Source organism: Microtus pennsylvanicus, chromosome 6 (assembly GCF_037038515.1).
Source record: "Microtus pennsylvanicus isolate mMicPen1 chromosome 6, mMicPen1.hap1, whole genome shotgun sequence".
In the NCBI taxonomy this organism is placed as follows: domain Eukaryota; kingdom Metazoa; phylum Chordata; class Mammalia; order Rodentia; family Cricetidae; genus Microtus; species Microtus pennsylvanicus.
The window spans coordinates 81,327,702-81,353,152 of NC_134584.1; the positions used below are offsets into that span (position 1 = coordinate 81,327,702).

Here is a 25,451-nt window from a genome sequence, read left to right on the forward strand (position 1 = left end):
TATTTGTAAACTCTTTCTGTTACAAGCCATTAACATTTACCATTTATCTTCTTACCTTCTTTGCACCCCTTTCCAAAATACCATCAATATCTTCATCGGTGATTTCACTTTCTTTTGATGCAAACACATGTGTGGCCCCATGTCGAATCATTTGAAGCATTTCATCTTTCCCAATTTTGTTCAGGTTCTGATCTACAAGCCTCCCTGGGGAGAGATTGTGTTGTATTATATTAATTTTAAGTTTTAATTAAAAATTGTTGTGTGATAATTTTTTACTATAAAGTTAAACTTTTAAATGTTAGAGGCAATACCACTCTTACAGTTTTATCCCATTTCTGTTTATTAGTAATTTACAAGTGATCAAACTCACTGGTACATTAAACTTAATGCCACATTTTTCAGCTGGTTAAGTTACATATTATATAACGTTATCTACTATATATTGGCTCAATAAAATGTTTTTTGATAGTATCTGAGATATTTGAAAATCAAGTTGCTGAGCAAAGTGGAGCATGCATTTAATCCCAGCACTTGGGAGGCAGAGGCACGCGTGGCTGTGAGTTCTAGGCCAGCCTGGTTTACTAGTGAGTTCCAGAACAAAGAAACAAAAAATCAGAGGCAGTCTTACAAATTTTAATATTTGTAAAAATTCTAAACAAGAAATATCCTATCAGAAAGATGGTATTGCTCATCTTTCCAAGTCAGTTTTTTCTTAGAAACAGAAATACGTATCTTCACTGTGTTTTGATTTTATATAACAGGTGCCTTTAATCCCAATACTGGGGAAGCAGAGGTAGGAAAACTGTGAGTTCAAGGCCAGTCTAGTCTATTTAGCAAAGTCTAGACTAGTCAAGGCTATACAGAAAGCTCTGTCTCCCTACTCCACCCCTACTTTCAAAAAAAATATCTAGATATGATGAACCCAAAGCTTTTGAAAATTTTGTTTGATCACAGAAAAGAATACAACATTAATAAATTAAATAAAGATCTTCAAGGGGTAGGAATTTAGTCAACCTTAATTTGTGTTTTCACAAATACACGCAAAGGCTGATCCGATACCAAAACTTGAAGTTCCCCTCAATTGAGCCAACTCCCTCTAGTCCTGTGTCTAGTCAAAAGTGTCTCTCCTATTAAATTTTAAAGTTCCTTGAAAATAAGCATGCCTGGTCCACTTGTTGCTTTAGTCTTAGCAGTAAGGACAGTGCCTGGCATAGTTCCAGATAAGAAAAAAAGTAAAACACTTTGTGCCTTTCATTTCTTCAGTATCCCCTGGTGCTTGTCAATCTGCTAAATGTCATACACTTTATATATTACCCTATTTAATGCTTAAAAAATTCTAAACATTACTTTTATATCCACTTAAGTGAAATCTGAGGCTCAGGCAGAAAGAAACTGTTAGCTAGTATATACTAAAATCAACTTACCCAAGTTTAAAATCTACTTAATAACAAAATTAAAGTTTAAAATATCTGGAATATAAGCCATCTTGGCTGCTAGCTGGACTCCAGGTGTTTAAAATCTCTAAGAAACCATCAGACAGAAACATGTTACTGTCAATGCAACGTAGGGAATTATCTGAAAGTTTTAAGCCTCACCTTGTTGAATGACTATCGAATCCAGTCTGAGTTTCATCTCGGCACGTTCTACTATTCTTTCTTCTACAGTGTTATCAGTTATAAAGCGAAACACTCGGACCGTCTTCGTTTGTCCAATTCTATGTGCTCGGTCCTAGGAGAATTGAATTATCATGTCATTTTGAATTTAGTGAAAAAGTGAAATATAGAAATGTATGAGAAGCAAAATTATTTATGATGTATAAAATTATAACACTTATAAAATAATATGGATTCACCAGGCAGTGGTGGCATATCTTTAATCCCAGCAAATACAAGAAAAGCTTCCTAATACTAAAGGAAATCATAGCTGTTTAAAGAGACAAGGCTAACCACATGAATAACACAAATACAATGATAACTAGTTAATAGGCAAAAGTGTAATTAATATTTCAGTTTGATGATGATTTTTCCTTGAATTTAATTTCAAAATTTTTTCCTTCATGAAGTTAATGAATTCTGTTTTGGTTTGTTTTTGTGTTTTTCGAAACAGGATTTCACTGTGTAACCCTGGCTGTCCTGGAACTCACTCTATAGACCAGGCTGTCCTTGAGCTCAGAGATCCATCCACCTGTCTCTGCCTTCAGTGTGTTGGGAGTAAAGATGTGTGCCACCACCTGGCAAAATTAATGAATCTTAATTGTCACTTATTAGGAAAATAAAAATGACCTTCACAAATGATATATAAATATTTAAATATTACAGTTACCTAAACACATTCAATTAAATTAATTTGTATGTTAATCTCTGTTTAACTTCTGGTAAGTTCACAAAGCACATACCTCCAACAAACACCTTATTTCTAATAATTTACCAATATCCCTTAAGCACCCTTACAGAGAGTACAAGACAAAGGTGACGTGACCAAGGCAGATATCTCAAAGTTGCGCTCACAAACACCAACATTCTAGGTCAAGTCAATAGTCAGAATGCATATTCACATTAGTTTGTGAACCATGAATTTTCTCAGCCTTTGAATAAACTTCCTCATTTGGCCAGACACTACAAAAATGGGCGTATATTTTTAGGCATTCCAAGTGGCAGATGAGCTAGCTGCTCACCAAACTGATTTCTCTTTTCTCCCAAAGCACAACTATACTTATTTACTGATCCTCTTAGTCACCAGAGTATTTAAAATACTTTGACTGGCCTATTATGACAAGAATTAAAATTCTATTAAGTGATAGTAAGCACTCAGCTCTAAATGGGACATCTTTATCAACCTCCCACCCCAGTTAAGGGCTCTCAAAGAATACCAAAAAGAGGTGGGAGAGAAAGGTGAGAAGAAGAATCTAACAGCCAGAGAACAGATGGAAACACTACGGAATGCCATCTCCTGTATATAACACATCCATTTCAGGCATCAGCCTATAGCAGTTGTGGTTACCTGAACAGAATCAATCTGTCAAAATTCCAGCGGTTGAGACCCCATCCCTACCCAAGGAGCTAAGTAACTGCTACTGGGTGAATTGAGAATCTTTCTTTTTCTTTGGATGTAGACAATGGTTAAGTTGCCCTTGCTTCATGAGATGGCCCCATATACTATACAGGTGCATTACTTGGGCTCACTGGGTTATTAAAAAACAAAATAAAACAAAACATGAAGTTGACAAGGGGAGGATGTACTTGCATGAGTTCAAGAGTAGAGGAGTAAGCAAGGGCAATGGGAAATGTATATGATCAGGATAAACTATAAATATGTATGATACTATCAAAGAATAGTTTAAAAATATATTTATAAAAAGAGTTATGTCTGAGGAGATAGTTATTAAGCAGGTAAAGGAACTTTTTGCCCAAGCCTAATGACCTGAGTTCAATCCCTGGAAACCAGATGGTGAAAATGTAACAGACTTTCAAGTGGTCCTCTGACCTCTACAGATGCACGAGGCAGAGATGTGCCAAAATAAAGTTTGGCCAGGAAGGCCTTTAATCCCAGCATTTGGGAGGCAGAGACAGGTGGATCTCAGCGAGTTTGAGGCCAGCCTGGTCTACAAAGCGTGTTTCAGGACAGCCAGAACTATACAGAAAGTTCCAGGACAGCCAGGACTACACAGAGAAATCCTGCTTCGAAGAAAAAGAAAGCAAGAAAGAATTCTACTAAGTTAAATCAGGGATGTTTATAGAATGAATAGACACAACCTAAGACATCTACTAAGCCCACAAAGTATTTACTTGTTATTTCTTACCATAGCCTGAAGATCTACTTGGGGATTCCAATCCGAATCATATAAAATTACTACATCAGCAGTTGCAAGATTGATACCCAGACCACCAGCACGTGTGCTTAGCATAAAAACAAACTTTGTGCTATTTGGTTCATTGTATGCATTGATGGAGTCCTATGGGAATAAAATAACAAGCATTAGAAATTTTCATTATATTTGTTGTGCTATGGGACATTCTTTTTGTAGTCTCACTATGTAGCCCCAGCTAGTCTGAGACTATGTAGACCAGCTACTACCTCTTGGGTGACAACCTCTTGGGTGCTGGGATTAAAGGCACAGTCTACCACCTGCTCCTACTGCAGTTTTCCAAACAGCTGGGACTACAGATGCATGCCATTATGATTGGCTTAGAAAATTATTTTATATAGGGCATCGTAGCACATACCTATAACACCAGCACTCAAGAAGAGGCACAAAGATCAGAAGCTCAAGATCATACTCATCTACACAGTGGATTCCACACCAGCCTGGCATATGTAAGTCCCTGACTGAAGTGATGGCACTGGCTGCTCTTCCAGAGGAGCCTTGTTTGATCTCCAGCATCCATGACAGCTCACAACCTTCTATAACTCCAGTACCAGGGCTCCAATGCCTAATCATGCCTCCTTGGGGACCAGGCACACACAAGATGCAGAGATACATGCAGACAAAACAATGATACACACAAAATAAAATTGAAAAAAAAGATGTATTCTTAAAAAAAAATCACATATTGTAATATAATACAATGCAAACATATAATAACTTGGCACATGCTAATAGAACATGAAATCATTGTAATTTTTTTATCTCCCCAGACTTCTTTACTTACTTGTCTCTCATCATGGGGTGTCTGCCCATCCAATCTGCAGTATTCATAATTTCTCCACATGCAATAATCTTCCAAAATGTCTAATACCCTTGTCATCTGACTGAAGATTAGTACTCTTGAACCTGACAGACATAAATAGCCCATTGTCAAGAGATTTCTTAAATTTTTTTTTAAATAAAAACTTTTGTTAAACTAAAGAAAGTAGGACTAACAAAGTATCAGTTAATTCCAAATCACTTCCTTTGGTTAAAAAGATAAAAATGGCATTAGTAAATACCAGGTCAGCCATCCTCCACCTGTCCTCCATCAAGGCACAAAAAAAAAGTGACATGTACAGCAAACTAAGGTAAACTGATTTAGGAAACTGAATCATTAGTCTATTACCTCATATATATTTAAAAGCAGTCTTACAACCTTTCTTTAAACATGATCTCTTAAGTTGTCCATACCCTTGAAGTCCCTAATACATTTCTAATTATGAAAACATTTTAACTCTATTGAACACAAATGTGAGCCTGACATTTGTATCAGAAGTCCTTCACTTATCTGCCACAACTCAAATTATTCTACTGGTTTCCTCACAAGCCAGATACAAAACATCTTCAGCAAAACATATGACAAAGGAGTTATTTTGAGAACAATTCATTATGATAGGAGCCTAACTCAAAAATGAGGCTGACAGCCTAATGCGAAAGAACATTTCAGTCTCTACATCCTTGGAGTTCAATGTAACTCTCTTCAACATTTAATAGCCTCACAATTCCTGCCCCTTTTACCTACCATGTGAGTCTTTAATTACTCAGCTATTTCCACAAAAAAATTACAAAAAAACCCAAACAAACAAAAAAAAACCGTAAACCAGTTCACTAACAACCACAATGTTTTTGGCTATCATTATCAATGTCCATCTATTTGTACAACCATATTTCCTTCAAATGTTATACCTGTAAGCACAATTGAAGGAACTTAAAGCTCACTATACTCTTGATACTACAAAAATCTATTTCATTTACTAATAATTATCTTAAAAGCTGATATACAAAATGCTATAATAAGATGCTTCAATTTATCCAGAAATACATCAGACATAGCCATTCTCATTATTTAGAAAATTCAGAATACTGTAAATAGAAACACTTTGAGTCCATATAAATAAGTACATACTTTAAAACTCCATAAAAAATACAATGAAAATGTTATAGGAATTTAGCAGAGCCTAATATCTACCCTAACAGATAGATAGGGTAGGTAAACACTCATTTTTTAGAAGTACTTTGACCTTAAAGAATCCCTGTGGTAAACAACGATTGTTTCCCACGGTCTGGAGAATTGCTTTGCTCAAGAGGCATTGTAGCCATCCCATGACTTTGATCACAAAATGCCTCAGGCACATCTGAGACTCTTATATTAATTGTGTATTGCAAACAATACATAATAAGGGACTAGAGACATGGGGACATGTGATGCTCTCCTTCGGTAAGACATGTAAATTAGAGACCTTGGTATGAAGAAATATTTGTGTAACAATCAATAAATACACTTGTACATGGTTGTTCCGGGTTTAGTACAGAGAGGTTGGTCCTTCCTACTACTGCCACACAGGCCTTAAAATTTCATCTTGGGCAGGACAATGGTAGCATACGCCTTTAATCCTAGCACTCATTAGCAGAGGCAGGCAGATCTTTGTGAGTTCAAGGCCAGCCTGGTCTATAGTGAGAGTTTCAGGACAGCCAGGGCTACACTGAGAAACCCTGTCTAGAAAAAGGAAAATAAAAAATTTCATCTTGGAGTGCCTTCTTTCTTCAACCAATCCATGTTACACAGAGCACCCCAACATCTGGCACTCAACATGGGGCAAGAGGAAAGAAGGGTCCAAAAAACCCCATGTACTCCCCCAAAAAAGTATACAATGTAACTTTCTAAAAAAGGATCGGGAAATGTGTATGCAGGAAAAGCATTCCTGGTTATCTCATGATAAAAAGATTAAATTTCTAGGAAAGCTACATAAATTGGATGGTAGCTACTTTGAATATTTACCAATGAGAGTTAAGAACTAAAAATAGGGGAAAGGGATTTGGTGTCCAAAACTTCAACTTTAAAAACTGTCATAACAGACATTTTTAAATGTTGTGTTTTTGTCATCTTAATATTAGATTTTTTTAAAGATTTTGTTTCATTTCAATTTAATGCCAGTTAACATAGATACCTTGTTCTTTTAATTTAGGGAGCAGCTTGTCTAACACCACCATTTTGCCACTGTTGGTAACTAGATGCATATCTGTTGTGTAAGGTGGACCAGGTTCAGCTCCATCAAAGAGATATGGATGATTGCAGCATTTCCTCAACTGCATCAAAATGTTCAATAACCTCATTTTGTCCATCTTCCCTGCTGAGTTTAATATATCTATATCCTTCATTAAAATCCGAGTATACCTATTAAAAAGAAAAATAGTTTAATACCTAGCCCTTTGCATACTTAATCCCCTTAGCCAGCCCCAAAACAAAATACTTAAGTATAATTTGAAAAATAATTGTCTGAAACTTGCTTCCAATGATCTAGTAAATAAATAGGTACAACAGAGACCTACAAAGTTTCGCACGTTTGTACAACAAAACAAAGAACAATGTATTACTCAGAATGTCATGGATCATTATGCTATCTATAAACTTAAACTATGCAGCTGGTATACATCATCAATTCCTGAGGTATGGTTACTTATCATCTGTAACTTTTTGTTTTTGTTTTTATTGCCCATAGCACATGTTCACATTCATGCCCTTTAATAAAATTAGTGTGATACATTTTCATGTAATTGAGCTTTAAAAAAAAGAATAAAAGAAAACATATGTGCTATCTCAACAAAAAATTTACTCATTTTACTCAATTACATGAATTATTGACATGAAATAGCCCAGTCAACAGACTGCATATACAACAGTTGTCACATGAAATTATTCACTTACAGATGCCAGAGTAAAAATACTCTAAGGCATTTAACAATGGGGGAAAAATGCCTAACAATGCATTTCTCAGAATTTATTCCACCATTAAATGATACTTGACTGTGCCATATAATGGGTAGCTAATGCAGTATTTAAGTAAGAAAATTAAGGGCTGGAGAGATGGCTCAGCGGTTAAGAGCATCATCTGCCCTTCCAAAGGTCCTGAGTTCAATTCCCGGCAACCACATGGTGGCTCACAACCATCTGTAATGACAGAATACTGTATACATAATAAATAAATATTAAAAAAATAGTAAGAAAATTAAGATCTAAGAAAGGAGAAAGAAAGGTTAAGGCATGATGATGAGATTAAAATGATGTGCTATGATTTACACATATACATATATACATACACAGAGAAAGGAATGTTCGTGAACTATAGCTATAGTTTAAGGTCAAACCATAACAAGCCATTAATGACTTACAAGAATTTAGAAATTACGTAGCAACAATAAGCAATCATGTCTAACAAAATAAAGTCTCAGTCAAACCGAATGTTCTAAACAAACTAGAATGAACCTAAAGCAATGTTTTTAGTAAAGTGTCACTGACAGCAGACTTTATTACAATTCTGACTGATGAGAAGTCCACACATTTATTAACATCTGTTCACCTCTAACATCAACTCACTTAGTTCTATTACACACACACACACACACACACACACACACACACACACACACACACACACACACGGTAAACCTAGTATGCTCCTTTCTAAAGTCCTAAGGACATAGAAAATAGCTCATCTTCTACAGTGGAGTTCTTTCAGGTAACTTGCCTAGATCTGTAATTATATCCTTTCCATCCTTTTGTAACTCTAGCTCCTCACAAATACAATCTAAAAACATGGTAAGAACAGTAAAATAGCAGGAGGTTACTTATGCCACCCCTTGAGCACTATGCTGATAGTTCATATTCTAAAGTTACATCATCTTTTCCTATAGTCTCCTTGCACTGAGTTCATGGTATGTTCTCTACCAAAAGGAAAGTCATGTTGGAAAGGGGCTCAGTGGGAGAGGAATTGGGGTGAGAGGGTAATGGACTGTGAATATGATCAAAGTACATTCCATACATGTGAAATGATGATAAATGCATTTAACAAAGTCAGTCGGAAGTTTCTAGCTGTTTACACTGCACCTGTCTGTAAAGCTTTAAAAAAGAAAACTTATTTCTAATATGTGAAGACAGTAAGATGGTTCAGTAATGTCAAGACACTTGCCACCAGAGCTTGGTAACCAACCTGAGCAGACCCACAGAACCTACATGGTAAGGGGAGCCAAATTGTACAAGTCCTCTGACCTCCACATACAAACCATTAACATGAAAACGTACATAACACGTGTACATGCACACAAATAATTAAATGCCAAAAAAATCCCTAAAGACTAATATATTTTGAGCTTTTAAATTTTGTCCTATGAAAACATTGAAACTACCAGGTATCATTACAATCATTTCATAAAGATATTTATATTTCTTAAAATTTTAGGAGAAAAAAGTATTTTAGACTAAATAAATGTAGTTTTATGTACTAAAAACATTAAAGTTTACAACTACAGGGACTAGAGAGGTGGTTCAGAGGTTAAGTCCACTGGTTACTTTTGCAGAGGATCCACATTCAATTCCCAGCACCCACAGTGGCTCACAGCTGTCTGTAACTCCTGTTTCAGGAGATCTGACACTCTCCCTATCTCCACAGGGATAGGGCACAAAAATGGCAAACAGATATACATGCAAGGCAAAACATTCACACAATCAATATAAATTTTACATGTTCTTAAGTACATGTATGTGTACATACATACATTTTTGTATGTGCCTAACTAAAAGGGTATCTCAGGCTAGTCTCAAACTCACATAAGCCACAGATGACATTGTACTCCTGACATTGTATCTCTGTCTTTCCAGTGCTGTCCAACATCACATCTAGTTTATGTGGTGATGAGGACTGAACCCAAGACTTTGTGCATGTTAGATAAACACGCCCATCTGAAGTACATTCTGAGCCATTTTTTGTTCTGTTTGCAACATGGATCTTGCTTAATTTTGTTTATTAGCTATGAACAAACAGAAAAATGTACTTTTTAAGTATAGAAACTATGACTCAGTTTCTTGATTTCATTTATTTTTATTTTACATGCACTGGTGTTTTGCTTTCACATATGTCTGGGTGAGGGTGTTGGAAGTCTCTGGAACTGGAGTTAAAGACAGCTATGAGCCATGACGTGTGTGCCGGGAACTGAATTTGGGTCCTCTAGAAGAAAAGTCAGTGTTCTTATCCACTGAAATATTTCTCTAACCCCATGACTCAGTTTTTAAATGAACTTTGCATGAATATAGAAATATTCTGCTCAATGTTAGGATAACTGAATTAAATTTCTAGTTTTTAATCACTTGTGTGAAATAAAACAGAGAAGGAATAACCACCACCAGAATATCCCTGGGGAGCAGAAACCACCTTGCAAGCAGGCTGCTGTGCTGGTCCACCTTCTGCCACCTTTTAACGAGCACTGCATCAACAGGTTAAACTTAATCCAGAAAACAGAAATTCCATAAAGACACAAACACAGTATTGCCAAGTGTCTCAGAATACATACCATTCCCTTTGCATTTTGCTAAGACCTACGTAAATTTTTACTTCTTTCTTTGGAGGCAAACTCTTTTCAACATCAGCTTTAATTCGACGAAGGAGGAATGGACGCAAAACCTTAGAGAAAGGGCAAAAAGAAAAAGGTAACCTTATCTGCAATATTGGTATTACTTCAAAATCTTATAATTATGTACCAAATATATGGAAAGGAACTTGTTTGAATAGCAAGTAATTTTTAAGATTTCCCTGTTCCAAATACATAATTTATTACTATAACATTCCTGAAGGGTAACAATACAATTTCTTTCTTTTTTTTTTTTTTGGTTTTTCGAGACAGGGTTTCTCTGCAGCTTTGGAGCCTGTCCTGGCACTAGCTCTTGTAGACCAGGCTGGCCTCGAACTCACAGAGATCCGCCTGCCTCTGCCTCCTGAGTGCTGGGATTAAAGGCATGCGCCACCACCGCCCGCACTACAATTTCATTATTATTTATCTTATATGTAAGCATTTATATAATACCTACTATATTCTCATTAAACACTAGGAAAATGATGGGTTTTAAAACTATTTAACATTGCTAATTCATGCTAGTTTAAAAAATAAGATCCTTGCACACACACTGTTCGACACTGATTAAGAGCTATACATCTAGCTTTTAAATAATTAACTGTTACAGATGCAGTAAATGTGGTGAGTATAAAATACCCAGTTCAATTCAGTCTCTAGCAAGTTAACAAATCCTTAAGTCTCCCCCAGTCCTTTCCTGCACTATCTGAATTAAAAGTGACTACTTTCAGATATACTTAACAAAAAATTTCAATGCACAAGAATTTAAAAGTATAATTAATGTATAAAGGAAAAAAGGTCAACCTAGCATAAGGGCTCATACCTATAATCCCAACATTTGGGAGGCTGTGGCAGGAGGATTACCTAGTTTACAGTCAGCCATGGCTGCTTAACAAGATCATGTCTCGACACAACAGAACATGGAAAAGGGGAAGAGAACAGGAGAAAGAGAAGATAGAAAGAAGAAAAATAGCCACTGAAACCAGGTACTATACAAAGTATATAACCATGTTTCCTGCCTTTGTGCTTACGTTCCATCAGGGTAAACACTTACAACGCTAGAATGCCCAAATAAATGACTAAAGACGGAATGAACACACAAAGTACCCAGTCCAGCCTCAGTCTAGATGGTCAATAGAGAAGGTGGCAGATACAAGTCTTAGGCCATGTAAAAAGAAATCAGAAATTCTAAATACAATAAAAACAATGATGAAAGAATAAGTGGAATTAGTCAAATGTTTCCAGAAAATTTATGTAAAAGTAAAATTAAAGCTGGAGTGTTCTGAAAAGATTGGGATGTAGGGAGAGGTGAGCAGGGTGTAAATTTATCTGCTGGGGAACTTTTTTCATATTTACAGGTATGCTTGTCACAAATGGCAGCAAGGACAAAATGTCAGGGATGTTGTTAAATGATATATAGCACACAGCACAGCCTTCTCTTCTCCTAACCCTTATATATTATCCAAACCAAAATGTTAACAGATGTTGAAAAGCCCTAATGTTATGTCATGAAGGGATTTGTAGGTTATGGTCACAATGTCTTGTTTGGTCCTGATAGTCAAAAGTGCCCTTACCTGTGGATTAAGAGATTCCTTTCTTCTACATTACATTAAAAGTAGACTCTAACACTAAAACTATCACATGTCCTGATCGTCAAAAGTGCCCTTACCTGTGGATTAAGAGATTCCTTTCTTCTACATTACATTAAAAGTAGACTCTAACACTAAAACTATCACACGTCATCTCCCTAATGTCATTTCAAACAGTAAATTTTAAACTCAAATAATTCTGTATTATACTCCTGTAAGCAGTAAAATAAGTGATTTACATATTTTTCACCATTGAAAAATATGCTCTAACCATACATACCATATGAAGCCTCTCAACAAGCTTTTGATCCCCAAGGCAATTATTTGTATCGAACCAGGAATCAAAGTCCTAGATCAACAAACAAAAAACATCTTAAGGTCAAAAACAGTATTAACCACAAATGCCCTAAAGCAACAGATGTAAAATGATTTCTAGAATTAGTGCGGTATGTGAGTTTTGAGACACACCCACACAAATAATTTAGTTCAAGCCATTGTTTTCCAAGTACCATGTTTACTACTAGCACCAGGACAAGGGGCCGAATCCTATTATTTCTTAAGCATTTTTCCGCAAATACAGACTGACAATGCAGAGTCTGAAAGCTACTTTACAGAAATAATTAATATACAACTCAAGGTTTCTGAGAAATGGCCATCTTATTGATTAATCAAAGTGAAACTGACATTAAAAGCATTTCATTACTATTTAGATAAGATCTGAATTAAGGACAATTTCGTTATCAAATATCTTGAAAATGTCTATTATAATTTGCCATGTTAAGCAAACATCTTATAATCTCTGTTATAACTGAGGGCTTTAGCAGAAATAAATGTTAGCCTAGCAAGAAAAACAAATTATCTTAAAATTGTTTCAGAAACATCAAAATATTAGTAATTAAAACCTTCAAATCCGAGCCGGGCAGTGGTGGCACATGCCTTTAATCAGAGCATTTGGGAGGCAGAGGCAGGATGATCTCTGTGAGTCTGAGGCCAGCCTGGTCTATAGAGAAAGTTCCAGGACATGCTTCAAAGCTACACAGAGAAACCCTATCTCGAAAAAATCAAATTTCTGTTTTTAAAATAACCCTTAATATAAATCAAAATTAAAACCTTTATATAACTTATTTATATAAATGTATTAACATGGATGTCTACAAAGCTCTCCCCACCCATTCCAGACATAGGAACAATCGTTCAGAATTGAACACTGGTTTAACAACTGTAATTACTAACAGCACAGACTGCTGATACATAACTTATTTTCCCTAGTACAATGAACAGTTAGCCACTTCTACCATCATTTTATTATGTAAATAACCGATGGACATAAAAACTAAGTTATTGTACCACAATGAAAAACATGAGTGACGCTTACTCTCCACCGTCAACTCTACAGTCTAGAACTAGCCCAGCAGTGGGCCTCCCAGACGACTACAGGGGACTATCGCGAGTAAGTCAATTAGTGTAGGAAGCTCTATCCAACCATGTGACCATTGCTGGGCTGGGGATCTTGGACTGTTCAGAATGGAGAAGAGTAGCAGGACACTAGGACACACTTATCACTCTGTTTTCTGAATGTGAATGATGTATGATCAGCTACTGCCAGCACCCTCAACCTAAACAGTATGGATCCTGAACTGTGGGCCAGAATAAACCCTTCCTCCCTTGTCTCTGTCAGAGTATTTTATCACAGCAACTGGAAGAGAAACTATGACAGAGGGTTAAACGATCCCTTCACATCTGAAGGACATTTCTGAATGATGAAACACAATGTGTGGGATATACAAAGCTACTTGGGAATGCTTTTAAAACAAGCAGTTAACCTAAAAACTCTGAGGTAAAATTAAGCAGCCTCGATTGCCAAACAGGAGTAAGAATATGCCATTCCAATTGTAGAAACTGATGGGAAATGAGATTAAAGTCAAGGCTCAAAAGTGAATTCTCAATACATGACCAACTTAGTAGGTTAGTAACAGGCCAGTGTAAAAAAATTAATGACCACCTCAAACAGTGCTATTATTAAATTATAAGGCATTAACCAAAATATTATTAACCACAAAGAGATGCTTACATCAGCTGAATTAAACACGTCTGGTAAGAGAAAATTTAGAAGTGACCAGAGCTCGTGCAGGTTGTTCTGAAGAGGCGTCCCAGTTAGCAACAGTCGATTTGTAGTCTTGAATTCCCTCACTATTTCTGACAACTGAAAGAATCAAAGCCCATTGTTAGAACATTCTGAATCAAACCCTTAGACACAAAAATGTTCAGATTAAGTATCAAATTACCTTAGATTTTTCATTTTTTATCCTGTGAGCTTCGTCTATAACTAAGTATCTCCAGTTAAACTTTTTGAACACAGACTTCTCTTTAATGAGCATTTCATAAGATGTGACACACACATCCCACTCTCCTGGTAATAAAACATCCCTGACAAATGCAGCCTGTAAAGCAACAGAAAAACTTACATCACTCAATGCAATTATACATTAAACTTACCAACAAGTAATTTAATACAGAAAGTGGAGTGAGATTATTAAACAGTATACTATTATTAAATAAGCACCTACAGCCAGCTCTCCTACCACTAGAATTACTTCATCAATCACTTTAACGTTAGTTTTAACTTAATTTCACAAGCTGAAATGAATCGCAAAACTCAGAAGCCTAACTCTTTAAAATGTCTTTCCACAATTCGCGAGGTCTCTATATTCTTAGGAAACAGGATTTGTAACAAAAAGACTGACAATTGTTAGTCAAGTTTCATTCCTTTGATTTGTATATGTATTAACACATTATTCTCGTTTTATAGATAGAGCTATGAAAGTAAAAAAAAAAAAAATCAAAGTAATTGAGTCCCCCAAACAAAAAACAACTTAGTAAGAAGAGACAGCTCAGTGGTTAAGAGCACTTGCTGTTCTTAGAGAGGACCCAGATTCACAACCCAGCACCCACATGGTGGCTCAGAACCATCCATATCTCTAGTTTCAGGGATGTGATTCCCATTTTTGGCCTCAGAAGCATGCACCTGGTATAGAGATATACACCCAAGCAAAGCACTCGTAAATATAATCTTAAAAAATTAACCTATCTAGTTAAGCACAAAATCATTTAATACAATCATTTAATCAATGAATGCAATCCATTATCTCTAACTTCCAAATTTATGTTCTCTCCCTCTTTTATTTTTTTTTGCTTGTTTTATGAGATAGGGTTTCTCTGGGTAGCCCTAGCTGTCCTAGAATTCATTCTGTAATCCAGGCTGACCTCAAACATAGAGATCTACCTGCCTTGCCTCCCATGTGTTGGGATTAAAGGTATGCACCGCACCACCCAGCAAAGTTCTTTATTCTTAATAGTGTCCTTATTTCCACATGACTTTGTCCCAAAAAGGTATGGCTAAGAAATCGAATATTTTAATTCATATTTGTATCATAACATCTCATACTACCAGAATTGATTCCACTTGAATTTAACAATTACTATTCTATAACTATTACCACTGTACCCTAATCTAAAAATCTGGTCCCTCAAATTTTTAATCTTGACACATTCAAAACCTTTTTAAACATGTTAATACTTCCAAATAGACACCCTTTGACTTTATAAAATCACTTCCAAAGGGAGAAACAAACTGAAAATAAATTACATTCTTAGAGCTTTCTATAGTCTTTAAAGCCTTCCCATAAAATTCTTAACCACAAAAGCAGTATTACAGTTAGAAATCACTAATAGTTTGTGAAGACCCTTTCCCTTTCTTTATTATCCCTTCTCCGGCTATTTCATCTTTATGGTATAAAAACTTACTCGTTGCTCTTTATCTCCTATCAAGCAAACAGATCTAAGTGTTGGTACCCATCTCTTGAATTCACTCATCCAGTTGTGCAATGTAGACTTGGGAACCAAAACCATATGAGGACCAGGAATATTTCTATAGTGTTTCATGTACCCAAGGAGAGAAATTGTTTGAAGTGTCTTTCCCAAACCCTGAGAAAATAATGAATCACATCAATTAAATTAACCATTAAACAATGCTTTCCATATTACAGCCATCCCCATCATGCACAGAACATTGAAAAGAAATGCTACATCTGGGACAACATGACAAGAGCTTAACGTGCACGACAGTTAACAGAGTTAGGTCACGTAAGTCGGTAAAAGACGGTATCAACATCACCCCTCCAAGGCTCAGAAAATGAGATATTCCCAAACTATCAGAGGCAGAACTGAGTATCTCTTTTGACTCCTTAATTTCTCCAACCAATTGTTTAAACAATTGAGAACGGTAAAAATATTCACTACATAACTAGTAAGTAGTGAACAGAAGATATATTTTAAGAAATAGAGCTCTATTAACTGTTCATAAAACTCAAGAGAAACAGCCAAATTGCTTCACTACAAAACTAAAGAAGCTGTTAAGTGGTGGTGCACACCTTATACCCAGCACTCCAGAGGCAGAGGCAGGTGGATCTCTGTGAGTTCCAGGCCAGTATGGTCTACATACTGAGTTCCCGGATAGTCAAGGCTATAAAATAAATAAATAAATAATGGCGAAAAAAACTTCTCAAAACATACTATTTTAAAATGTACTTTACAGAGTTTATAATCTTTTTGTAATTTTTTTTTGGGGGGGGGGGGTGTTCATGACCGGGTTTCTAGGTAGCTTTGAAGCCTGTCCTAGAACTAGCTCTTGTAGACCTGGCTGGCCCGGAATCCACAAACATCCCCCCTGCCTCTGCCTGTCGAGTGCTGAGATTAAAGGCGTGTGCACCACCACCACCCAGCAAGATATTTCTTCAAATGTGAAGAAATCACTTATATAGCTAAGGCAAGTTGCTTATAACACTTCAAGAAAAAATTTAGTTGTAATCTACAAAACTATTCTCTTGACTGCTATATATTTAATGTCAACTTATTTTAAGTTACAAAAGCAAAACAACAACCAAAAAAACCTTCAAGCTTCAAAATAACCAAATGCATACCATTTCATCTGCAAGGATACCATTGATGCCATTTTCATACAGAGAGATGAGCCAATTCAATCCTCGGACCTGATAATCTCTCAGTTTACCCCATTTTACATCTAAGAACAAAAACAAAACAAGTTCAATTTAAACACAAAAAATACAAAACAGGTCAGGCCCCTTTATCTGATTCTAGAGATTTACCTGGGACCTTTAAGTGTCTGTTTTTTTCAAGACATGTGTACTATGGGGATTCTGGAAGGTTAACATCATTAAACTGAATGTTAATGATGTTAACATTAAACTGAAGCAGGAGTAGTTGGATACAAATAACTGATAATAAATTATGACTGTTGGCATCAGGGTCCTCATCAAAATCACTCAACCAATGTTAAAACACACTGGCCTTCAGATTACCTCTGGCCTCTGTACCTCTCCTTTTAATGCTAGCACAATGTTTATAACCAAATGTTTTTGTCCTTCTTAAAGATCAGATAGAGGTTCTTATGGTAGAATAAAAACAGAGAATTCTTTCTCCAAGTCCACCCTTTCTAATTTCTTAGGTTCTTTTTCTGAGAGATCTTATGTCTTTTAGTATATATCACTTGTTTTACTTCCCTGGATAAATCACTACTGAAGTATGAACAGCTGGGACTGGAGCAAAGGCTCAGGTTAAGAGCACTGGCTGTTCTTCCAGAGTCCTGATTCCAATTCCCAACAACCACACGGTGGCTCACAGCAGGCTATACTGCGATCTGGTGCCTTCTGGCACCACAGAGGTGCCATGTTGTATGGCAGAATGTTGTATACATAATAAATATATCTTTAAAAAAAAAAAAAGAAAGCCGGGCGGTGGTGGCACACGCCTTTAATCCCAGCACTCGGGAGGCAGAGGCAGGTGGATCTCTGTGAGTTCGAGACCAGCCTGGTCTACAAGAGCTAGTTCCAGGACAGGCTCCAAAACCACAGAGAAACCCTGTCTCGAAAAACCAACCAACCAACCAAACAAACAAACAACAACAACAACAACAAAAAAAAAAAAAGCTAATCAACCAGGACCGGATAAACTAGTTACAATGAATGAACGTGAAAAAGAAGTAATCTGTAATTTCCTTTCCACCTTGTCAGACACGGTCTCTAGCCTCTACCTCGTTTTGAAAAGTAGAAGTCAGGTGGTGGTGGCACGCGCCTTTAATTCCAGCACTGGGAAGGCAGATCTCTGTGAGTTCAAGGCCAGCCTGGTCTACACAGTGAGTTTCAGGACAGCCAGTACTACACAGAGAAACCCTGTCTCAAAAGAAAAAAAAAAAAAAGAAAAGAAAAAGAAACTGGATGCTTCATAAGACAAAGGGGAAAAGCAAAGAGTGAGTAAACTCCTTAACATTCTAAGTAAGCAAGAGTCCAACCAAAATTCTGCTATTGTTCACACTGAATACTCATCTGAACAGGAGCCACAGGAAAGCTAGGCTACAGTGATGATTGCATAAGCCTCTAATCCTATCAGAAATCAAGATGTGTACAAGTAAAACTAACCTGGCTAAATGTTTTCTTATGGAAAAACATTTCAAAAATGATTAATTTATGTGAAAACATCAGCAAATAAATTTTTTTCTTGATCCCCCCCACACACACAAAGTACTTTTCTTATTTGGGAAAAATTTGAGGCAAAATCATTCCATTTTATATGTACCTTAGAACATGTAAATAAACAGCATTTTCATATACTTCTGAAATATAGCACACACTATCCTCTCTCAGCTCTAGGAATCAAAGCCAAGGCTTTGCAAACGCTATGAGCACTCGAAGCACTCTATAGCTCTAAGCCCAGTCGACATGGTAACACCTCACATCAAACAACCCTAAATTATTCACACCCTATGGCTATCCAAGATTACTAAGAATTTAGAAATTATCGGTAAAGCAAATTCAAACATCAACCCCTTTGAAAAAAAAAATCAAATGATTCAGCCGGGTAGTAGTGGTGCACACCTTTAATCCCAGCACTTGGGAAGCAGAGGCAGGTGTATCTCTGTGAGTTGAAGGACAGCCTGTTGTTGTTGTTGTTATTTGACTATTCCAGGACAGTCAGAGATATTAAAGAGAAACACTATCTCGGTAGGGGGTGGGGTGGGAGGATCAAATGATTCAATGAATTTAACATACATGATGGAGAATCTTCAAATCGAGTACAGACATTAGTTGCTTTAGAGCTTTCTGTTAATAGTTCTTCATCCTCCTCTTGCTCTGTTCTACGGTGTCGGTAGCTGTCAAAATGAAATAAAAATCAACTAATACTGAGTTTTATTTCAATACAGTAGACAAATGATGATATCCCAACAATCTTAACAGGCATCTAAGTTAAGCCACAGATGTGGCACAGTGATAGAGCACTTGTCTAGCATGAGTAGAAGTCCTAGGTTAGAGACCGTGTACCTCAAAACATTTTAAGAAAATAAAGTTGAAAAGCAGAGTGAGCCCAAAAAGTGAACAGCAGAAATTTTACTAGTAAATCTAAACCTTAAATAGTCACGTGGCTAGCTAAACTATGAATAAAATACACATTAAGAGGCAGGCTAATCTCTAAATCTGGGACCAGCCTGATCTATATAGTGAGTTCCAGGACAGCCAGGACCACAGAGAAACTTTGTCTCAAGGGGAAAGTGAGGAATCAAACAAAAAATTTTAAATACATACACAGAAGAATTTATTAAACAGGATAATAATTTCAAGAATATATATACACACACAGCCAAAAATTTTATAACTTGCCTTTTCACGTTTTTTTGCCAAGAGGAAAATTCTAGAAATGACACTTTTAAAATCGTAAGTATAACTAAAAGCTAAGAAATAAGGACCAAAGATTTCTTTGAAGACTAGTCAGCAAAGAGCTTGCCTTACAAGATATGAATTCAAACCCATCTCCCCATCATAATAAAAGCAAAATGCAGCTGGAGCTTGAAATCCAGGCACTGAGGAGGCAGAGATAAGCAAATGCCCGGTGTGTTAGCTGGCCACAGCTATAATTCCTACATTCCAGGGAGAGAAAGATTCAATTTAAGGCCAGTCTGAACTATGCACTAAGATGTCTCAAGTAATACACACCCAAACCCATCTCCAAAAAGAGAAAGGAGACTAAAACATATATCTGTTTGTGATAGAGTGGCTACCTAGTGTAGCCAAGGCCTGGGGTTTTATGCTTACAAGACGAGAGAGAGAGAGAGAGAGAGAGAGAGAGAGAGAGAGAGAGAGAGATATCTCAATCTTATTTTCCAATGACACAATTCAGTAAACACACAAAACTCAGTAACCTACTACGTATTCCTGCGAACCATATCTATTTTACAGAATAACAGAAAGAGCAGAAGCATTTCTTCTCATACCATACATCGATTATCCCACAACACAATAATGCTTATTGCAGTAATTCCAGGACATTGATACACTTAAATAGCTAACAAAATCTCACATCTGGAACAGTTTAAATATATCTAAAGTACAAAGTTGTCTCTTAAAAAGTTTTTTTTATTTTTTTGGTTTTAGAGACAGAGTTTCTGTGCAGCCCTGGCTTTTGTAGAACTCAGAGATTTGCCTCCCTAGTGCTGGGATTAAAGCCTTGTACCACTGCCACCGGGCTTGAAAAGAATTTTATGTTTTAATATAAAACAGCACTTTGGATATACATAATTGGTAATAATAAGATACACCAGAACAACACAATACTCCAAATAAAACTAATATGATGCTTATTCCCTCCAGATGAACATAATACTTTTCTGTTTTAACTAATCACTTAGCAATTTTCACATTGACAAACATATAATCTCTTTAAAATAATCTTTTTTTTAAATTTTTTTTTATGGTTTATTTAACTTGTATTTTATGTGTATTGGTGTGAAGGTGTCATATCCTCTGGAACTGGATCTTCAGACAGTTGTGAGCTACCATGTGGGTGCTGGGAAGTGAACTCGGGTCCTCGGGAAGAACAGTCAGTTCTCTTAACCGCTGAGCTACCTCTCCAGCCCCCTCTTTAAAATAATCTTACATATGATAATTAATTTACACACTTCATTTATCACATCAGGTATTATAGTAGATACTAGCACAAAAGTCTTGAAAAATCTGTATATTCAGTACATACAATGAATTACCAAAAAACACTGAAGGATGGCATATAACATATAAGCAGCCCCCTAAGTATACAGCAAACATTTTAAACAAATAGTGTACACATGCCCTTACTAACAAGGCTGGGGATATGCACTTGCAATGCTAGCTACTTAGAGAGCTGACACAGAAAGACCTTCAGTCCCTAAGGCCTATTTGAGGCCAACTCTGACAACTCAGTGAAAAACCCTGTCTCAAAATTTTAAAAAGTGAAAAAATTGGGTGGATTCTATAAGCTGGTGGTAGGATGCTCATCCAGCAAGCATGAAGCCTTATGTTCAATCTTTACTACCAACACAAAATACAAACATACCCTCAATGTAGTTATGGTTTTTGGAAGACAAAAATATACTAGCTTCACGCTCAAGCGTGGACCAAGCACTACTATTTAACGGTGACTAACACACTTAACCTCTGCATTTTTAACCCCTCTAAGGAACACTTAACATCTTAATTCCATGTACAACATGGCTGTTACAATTCACAAAGCATTTAATGGTTTAAAACTAAGTCATTGTATATATTTTTAGATACTGAGACACTGATGGCCACAACTGTGAAGCCACAGAAGATAAAATAAAAACCTTAAAAAGTATAATTTAAAAAGCAAATTTGGTTTAAACTATGAAATATAAACTACTACTCACTCGCCAACTGAGAGCAAATTCTGTTTTTCATCCTTTTTTACCCGTGGGCGCCCTGGTTTCATCTTTAAGGGTGAGGTTGGAGTCTTCTGAGCAGCAGGCTGAATGAAATGTGCAAACAGCTCTGTCTGCTTTAGTAAATACTCAAATCTATTTGCTCGGTCAGTTTGCTGCAAAATTTAAGACACACTTTATTAAACTTTAGAAATAATGTACATATGCCTGCATGAAGAACTGAAGAATCAAAATGAACAAACTACTGAAATACACAACAAGGTGACTGTGACTCCCAAAGAGAAGTCACCGACAAACACAGGCTGAATATACGAACCTATCAAGTGCAATTAGTGACTTAAAGAGGAGAGTGGGAGCGGGATAAGGGGCATGACAGGAAATACATCATGCCTACAGACATGCTTAAATGAGTTCATGTATTTCCAAAACTAACATTTTATGTTCATTATCCTCTAATAAGATAACAGTAACAAGATTTTTAAATACAACATAAAAACAAAACAAGCAAGAAAACATTGTACAAGGGAATGTATTCAAAAGAAAACATACTGCTTACTCAAACTGATACCAAATTTTAAAAGGGTACCATGTCTGAAATTCACTTTTCTTTTTTCTTTTTTTTTTGTTTTTGTTTCTCGACACAGGGTTTCTCTGTAGTTTTGGAGCCTGTCCTGGAACTCCCTTTGTAGACCAGGCTGGCCTCAAACTCACAGAGATCCGCCTGCCTCTGCCTCCCAAGTGCTGGGATTACAGGTGTGCGCCATTAATGCTTTCAGTATTAATTTACTTTAAATGTTATAGTTTTGATTCAACATGAATTGCAATAAATGGGTCTCCAGCCCTGTTACTAATAGAAAATTGTGCAGTGCCATCACCAGAAACATAGACTTTAATTCCGGTACAATTGCCATAAATTTTATCTCCAGAAATGACATCACAGTATGTGCCAGCAGGGAGACCAGTTTGTAAAGTTGTTGACAATGACCCCTCTGGATGGATCTCCTCAGTCTCAGGATTGTCATCACTCCCTTTGAATATTTCCTGTTGTCACATCAAGAGAGTGAATATATTTGAAAACAAAGTTTACTAATAATGAACTCTCAAGTCCTTAACTGATGTTTTAAAGACATGATAATCTATTTACATGAAGAGAAACAAGTTAGGTATGGTAGCACACACCTTTAATTTGAGAAAATCAATTACGATCATTAATTTTTTTTTTTTAAAAAAGTCTCTCAGGGTAAAGATTTTCAGGGAATAATACATACAAGTGAGATCAGCAGAAATGAAATAAACTTTAGTCAGAGGACTGAAGCTCTATATTAATATATTAGTATCACAATCTGAACTACAGTGGGTAAAAGTGCTCTCTACTATCATCCTTAGGGTTATGTTCATCTAAAAAGAGCCACAATTTGTTATGTTTTACAGCACAATTAGAGACACCTGTATATGTAAACTAATGAATACATTTAAAATCTTTTTCACAAAGGTTCATCACAAATGCTATTCACATATCTAGAACATACCATTTTTTCTTCATATGTAGGATCTGGTTCTTGAATTTCTTTTTGCTTTCCAGGTGATGAATCATCAAGCACTTCCTGGTAGGAAGGAAAAATACAGTTGTTTAAGAACTGTCAACTAAATAATATATTCTTATTCCAAATTCCCTAGGTATTTAATGGCTATCACATAACCTGACATGAAACTTGATAAGGATGAAATAAAATACTATAGGGAAATCACTTTCCCCAACTATAAACTGATGCCATGATTAAAATATTATCAACAATACCCTAAAGCAAAATTACTTTTTATACAAGCCATAAGGGCAAATCTGTATCTTTGGGAAAAAAATTATAAACATTAATGTTCCCTTTTTATGATAAACTTCCATCTATCTACACTGTGCTATTATACAAATGCACACATGGAAGGCAGCATTAGTCACTGATTTCCCCTATCAAGAACATTATTACCAAAAGAAAGGAGCTTAACTAAATATTCTTACTCTGACTCCTAGTTAGTAATAAACACACTCAAAACAGGCATAATGACAGTCAAATGCCACAAGCAAATGACAAAACCTCCAACCTACTCTACGTTATACATTAGAGGTAAAGTACAGTCTATAATAGTATGCGCTTTCCAACTGCAGACATTAATTCTATAATTCAATGTCTTCTTTTTCTAACTACAAAACATATTTCAGGTCATCAGATACATCAGGCAAGTGTACTTGACACAGATGTAATTCTTTTTTTTTAAATATTTATTTATTATGTATACAATATTCAATCTGTGTGTGTTTGCAGACCAGAAGAGGACATCAGACCCCATCACAGATGGTTGTGAGCCACCATGTGGTTGCCGGGAATTGAACTCATGACCTTTGGAAGAGCAGGCAAAGCTCTTAACCACTGAGCCATCTCTCCAGCCCCGACACAGATGTAATTCTGATTCTAACTTCAGTTAAGACAATGAACAGCAGACTGAAGGTTGAAGGTAATAGTCTTAAAAGACAATAAAAACTACAACATGAGCAGAAAGGAAAATGAGTGAAGAATGAAATTGAAAAAAACAGAAATTATTGATATTTTACAATACGTAAAATTGTCAAACTTAAAAAAAAACACACATGACAGGGCAAGGTGTGTGTGTAGAAAAGGCTCTTTCTGGAACCAGATCACAGTTCTACCCCAGGTTCTATCTCTAGAAGACTCAGTTTTCGCATGTGATAAACAAAAATACCACTTATTTTATACCACAGGTGTTATCACATTCACGCTTATAGTGACTCAAAAATTAATTTCATCTGGGTTTTAAATTCTCATCTTTAGGACCCATAAATAGAAATAACACCTATATGGGAAATGTGACTCCAAGTTACAACAGAATCTGCAAAGCTATGGTGAACTAAGTGCATCTCCCTGGGAGAAGTACACATGTAAATATAATCTCCTTCAGTGTCATTGGTGCCCAGACTCTGAGTAGAAATCCAAGAATCCAGCTAAACAGTCCCAGAAATTCAAAAGACCGTTTAAAATCTTAAGGGGCATCAAATACAAAATTTTGCTTTCTTTTGTGGAGACAGGGTTTCTCTGTGTAACCCTGGCTGTTCTGGAACCCACGGTGTAGACCAAGTGCCTCGGAAGTGGTGGGATAAAAGGCTTATGCCACCAACGACCAGAATAAAATCCATTTAAAAATGATTCATTCACTTCAAATTGGGGCATTACACTAACACCTCCCCTCCCCACTAAAAGTTACTTCCAGGACTAACAAACACGTTATTTCACCCAAGCGAATCAGACTGCACTGTCATTTCCTTACGGTGTAAATGGTGCCCTAGGGTTCATCTTCACAGTGTTATTTCCAATCTAAGGACTGAAACTCTCAGAAGCCTTGGGCCTGGAACTACCGATTACCTCAAAACAAGTCCAAGGCCAAGAATAAAAATCGGAAGCAATAACTTTGTTCCCAGGCAACTCAAAGCCTGGGAGCATATCCAAAAGACCTGCCTGGCAGCGCCACCATTTTTCCACGCTCCCCCCCCCCCCCCACACTTCGTATTGTCATCATCATCTGGCGCACTCGAACCCCAGAAGGTCTGAATGGACCTTAGCAGGAGATAATGCGCTGGGCCAGCAGCCCAGCGCCCACCCCCGACGTTCCCATTCATTCATCTCTCCATCCACAAACCCCTAATTAGATGGGGATCCAGGACAGGTGCTGCGGCTGTCATGCTCGCTCCCCTCCCGGTGGA

The 25,451-nt window shown here is 36.5% G+C and overlaps 1 protein-coding gene across 1 annotated transcript in view; it reads right to left on the reverse strand.

The window, feature by feature from the left end:
• Smarca5 (SNF2 related chromatin remodeling ATPase 5) overlaps positions 1–25,451 on the reverse strand; it is a 37,610-nt gene that overhangs the window by 11,405 nt on the left and 754 nt on the right. Inside the window, exons 2-15 of the mRNA XM_075976546.1 lie at positions 23,212–23,286; positions 21,671–21,837; positions 19,023–19,123; positions 16,878–16,978; positions 15,703–15,882; positions 14,184–14,339; positions 13,970–14,101; positions 12,179–12,247; positions 10,253–10,362; positions 6,856–7,082; positions 4,650–4,771; positions 3,800–3,952; positions 1,596–1,728; positions 56–204 (exon numbers count right to left, since the gene is read on the reverse strand). Coding sequence (XP_075832661.1) covers positions 56–204; positions 1,596–1,728; positions 3,800–3,952; positions 4,650–4,771; positions 6,856–7,082; positions 10,253–10,362; positions 12,179–12,247; positions 13,970–14,101; positions 14,184–14,339; positions 15,703–15,882; positions 16,878–16,978; positions 19,023–19,123; positions 21,671–21,837; positions 23,212–23,286 — 1,875 coding nt within the window. The remainder of the gene's footprint in view (positions 1–55; positions 205–1,595; positions 1,729–3,799; positions 3,953–4,649; positions 4,772–6,855; positions 7,083–10,252; positions 10,363–12,178; positions 12,248–13,969; positions 14,102–14,183; positions 14,340–15,702; positions 15,883–16,877; positions 16,979–19,022; positions 19,124–21,670; positions 21,838–23,211; positions 23,287–25,451) is intronic.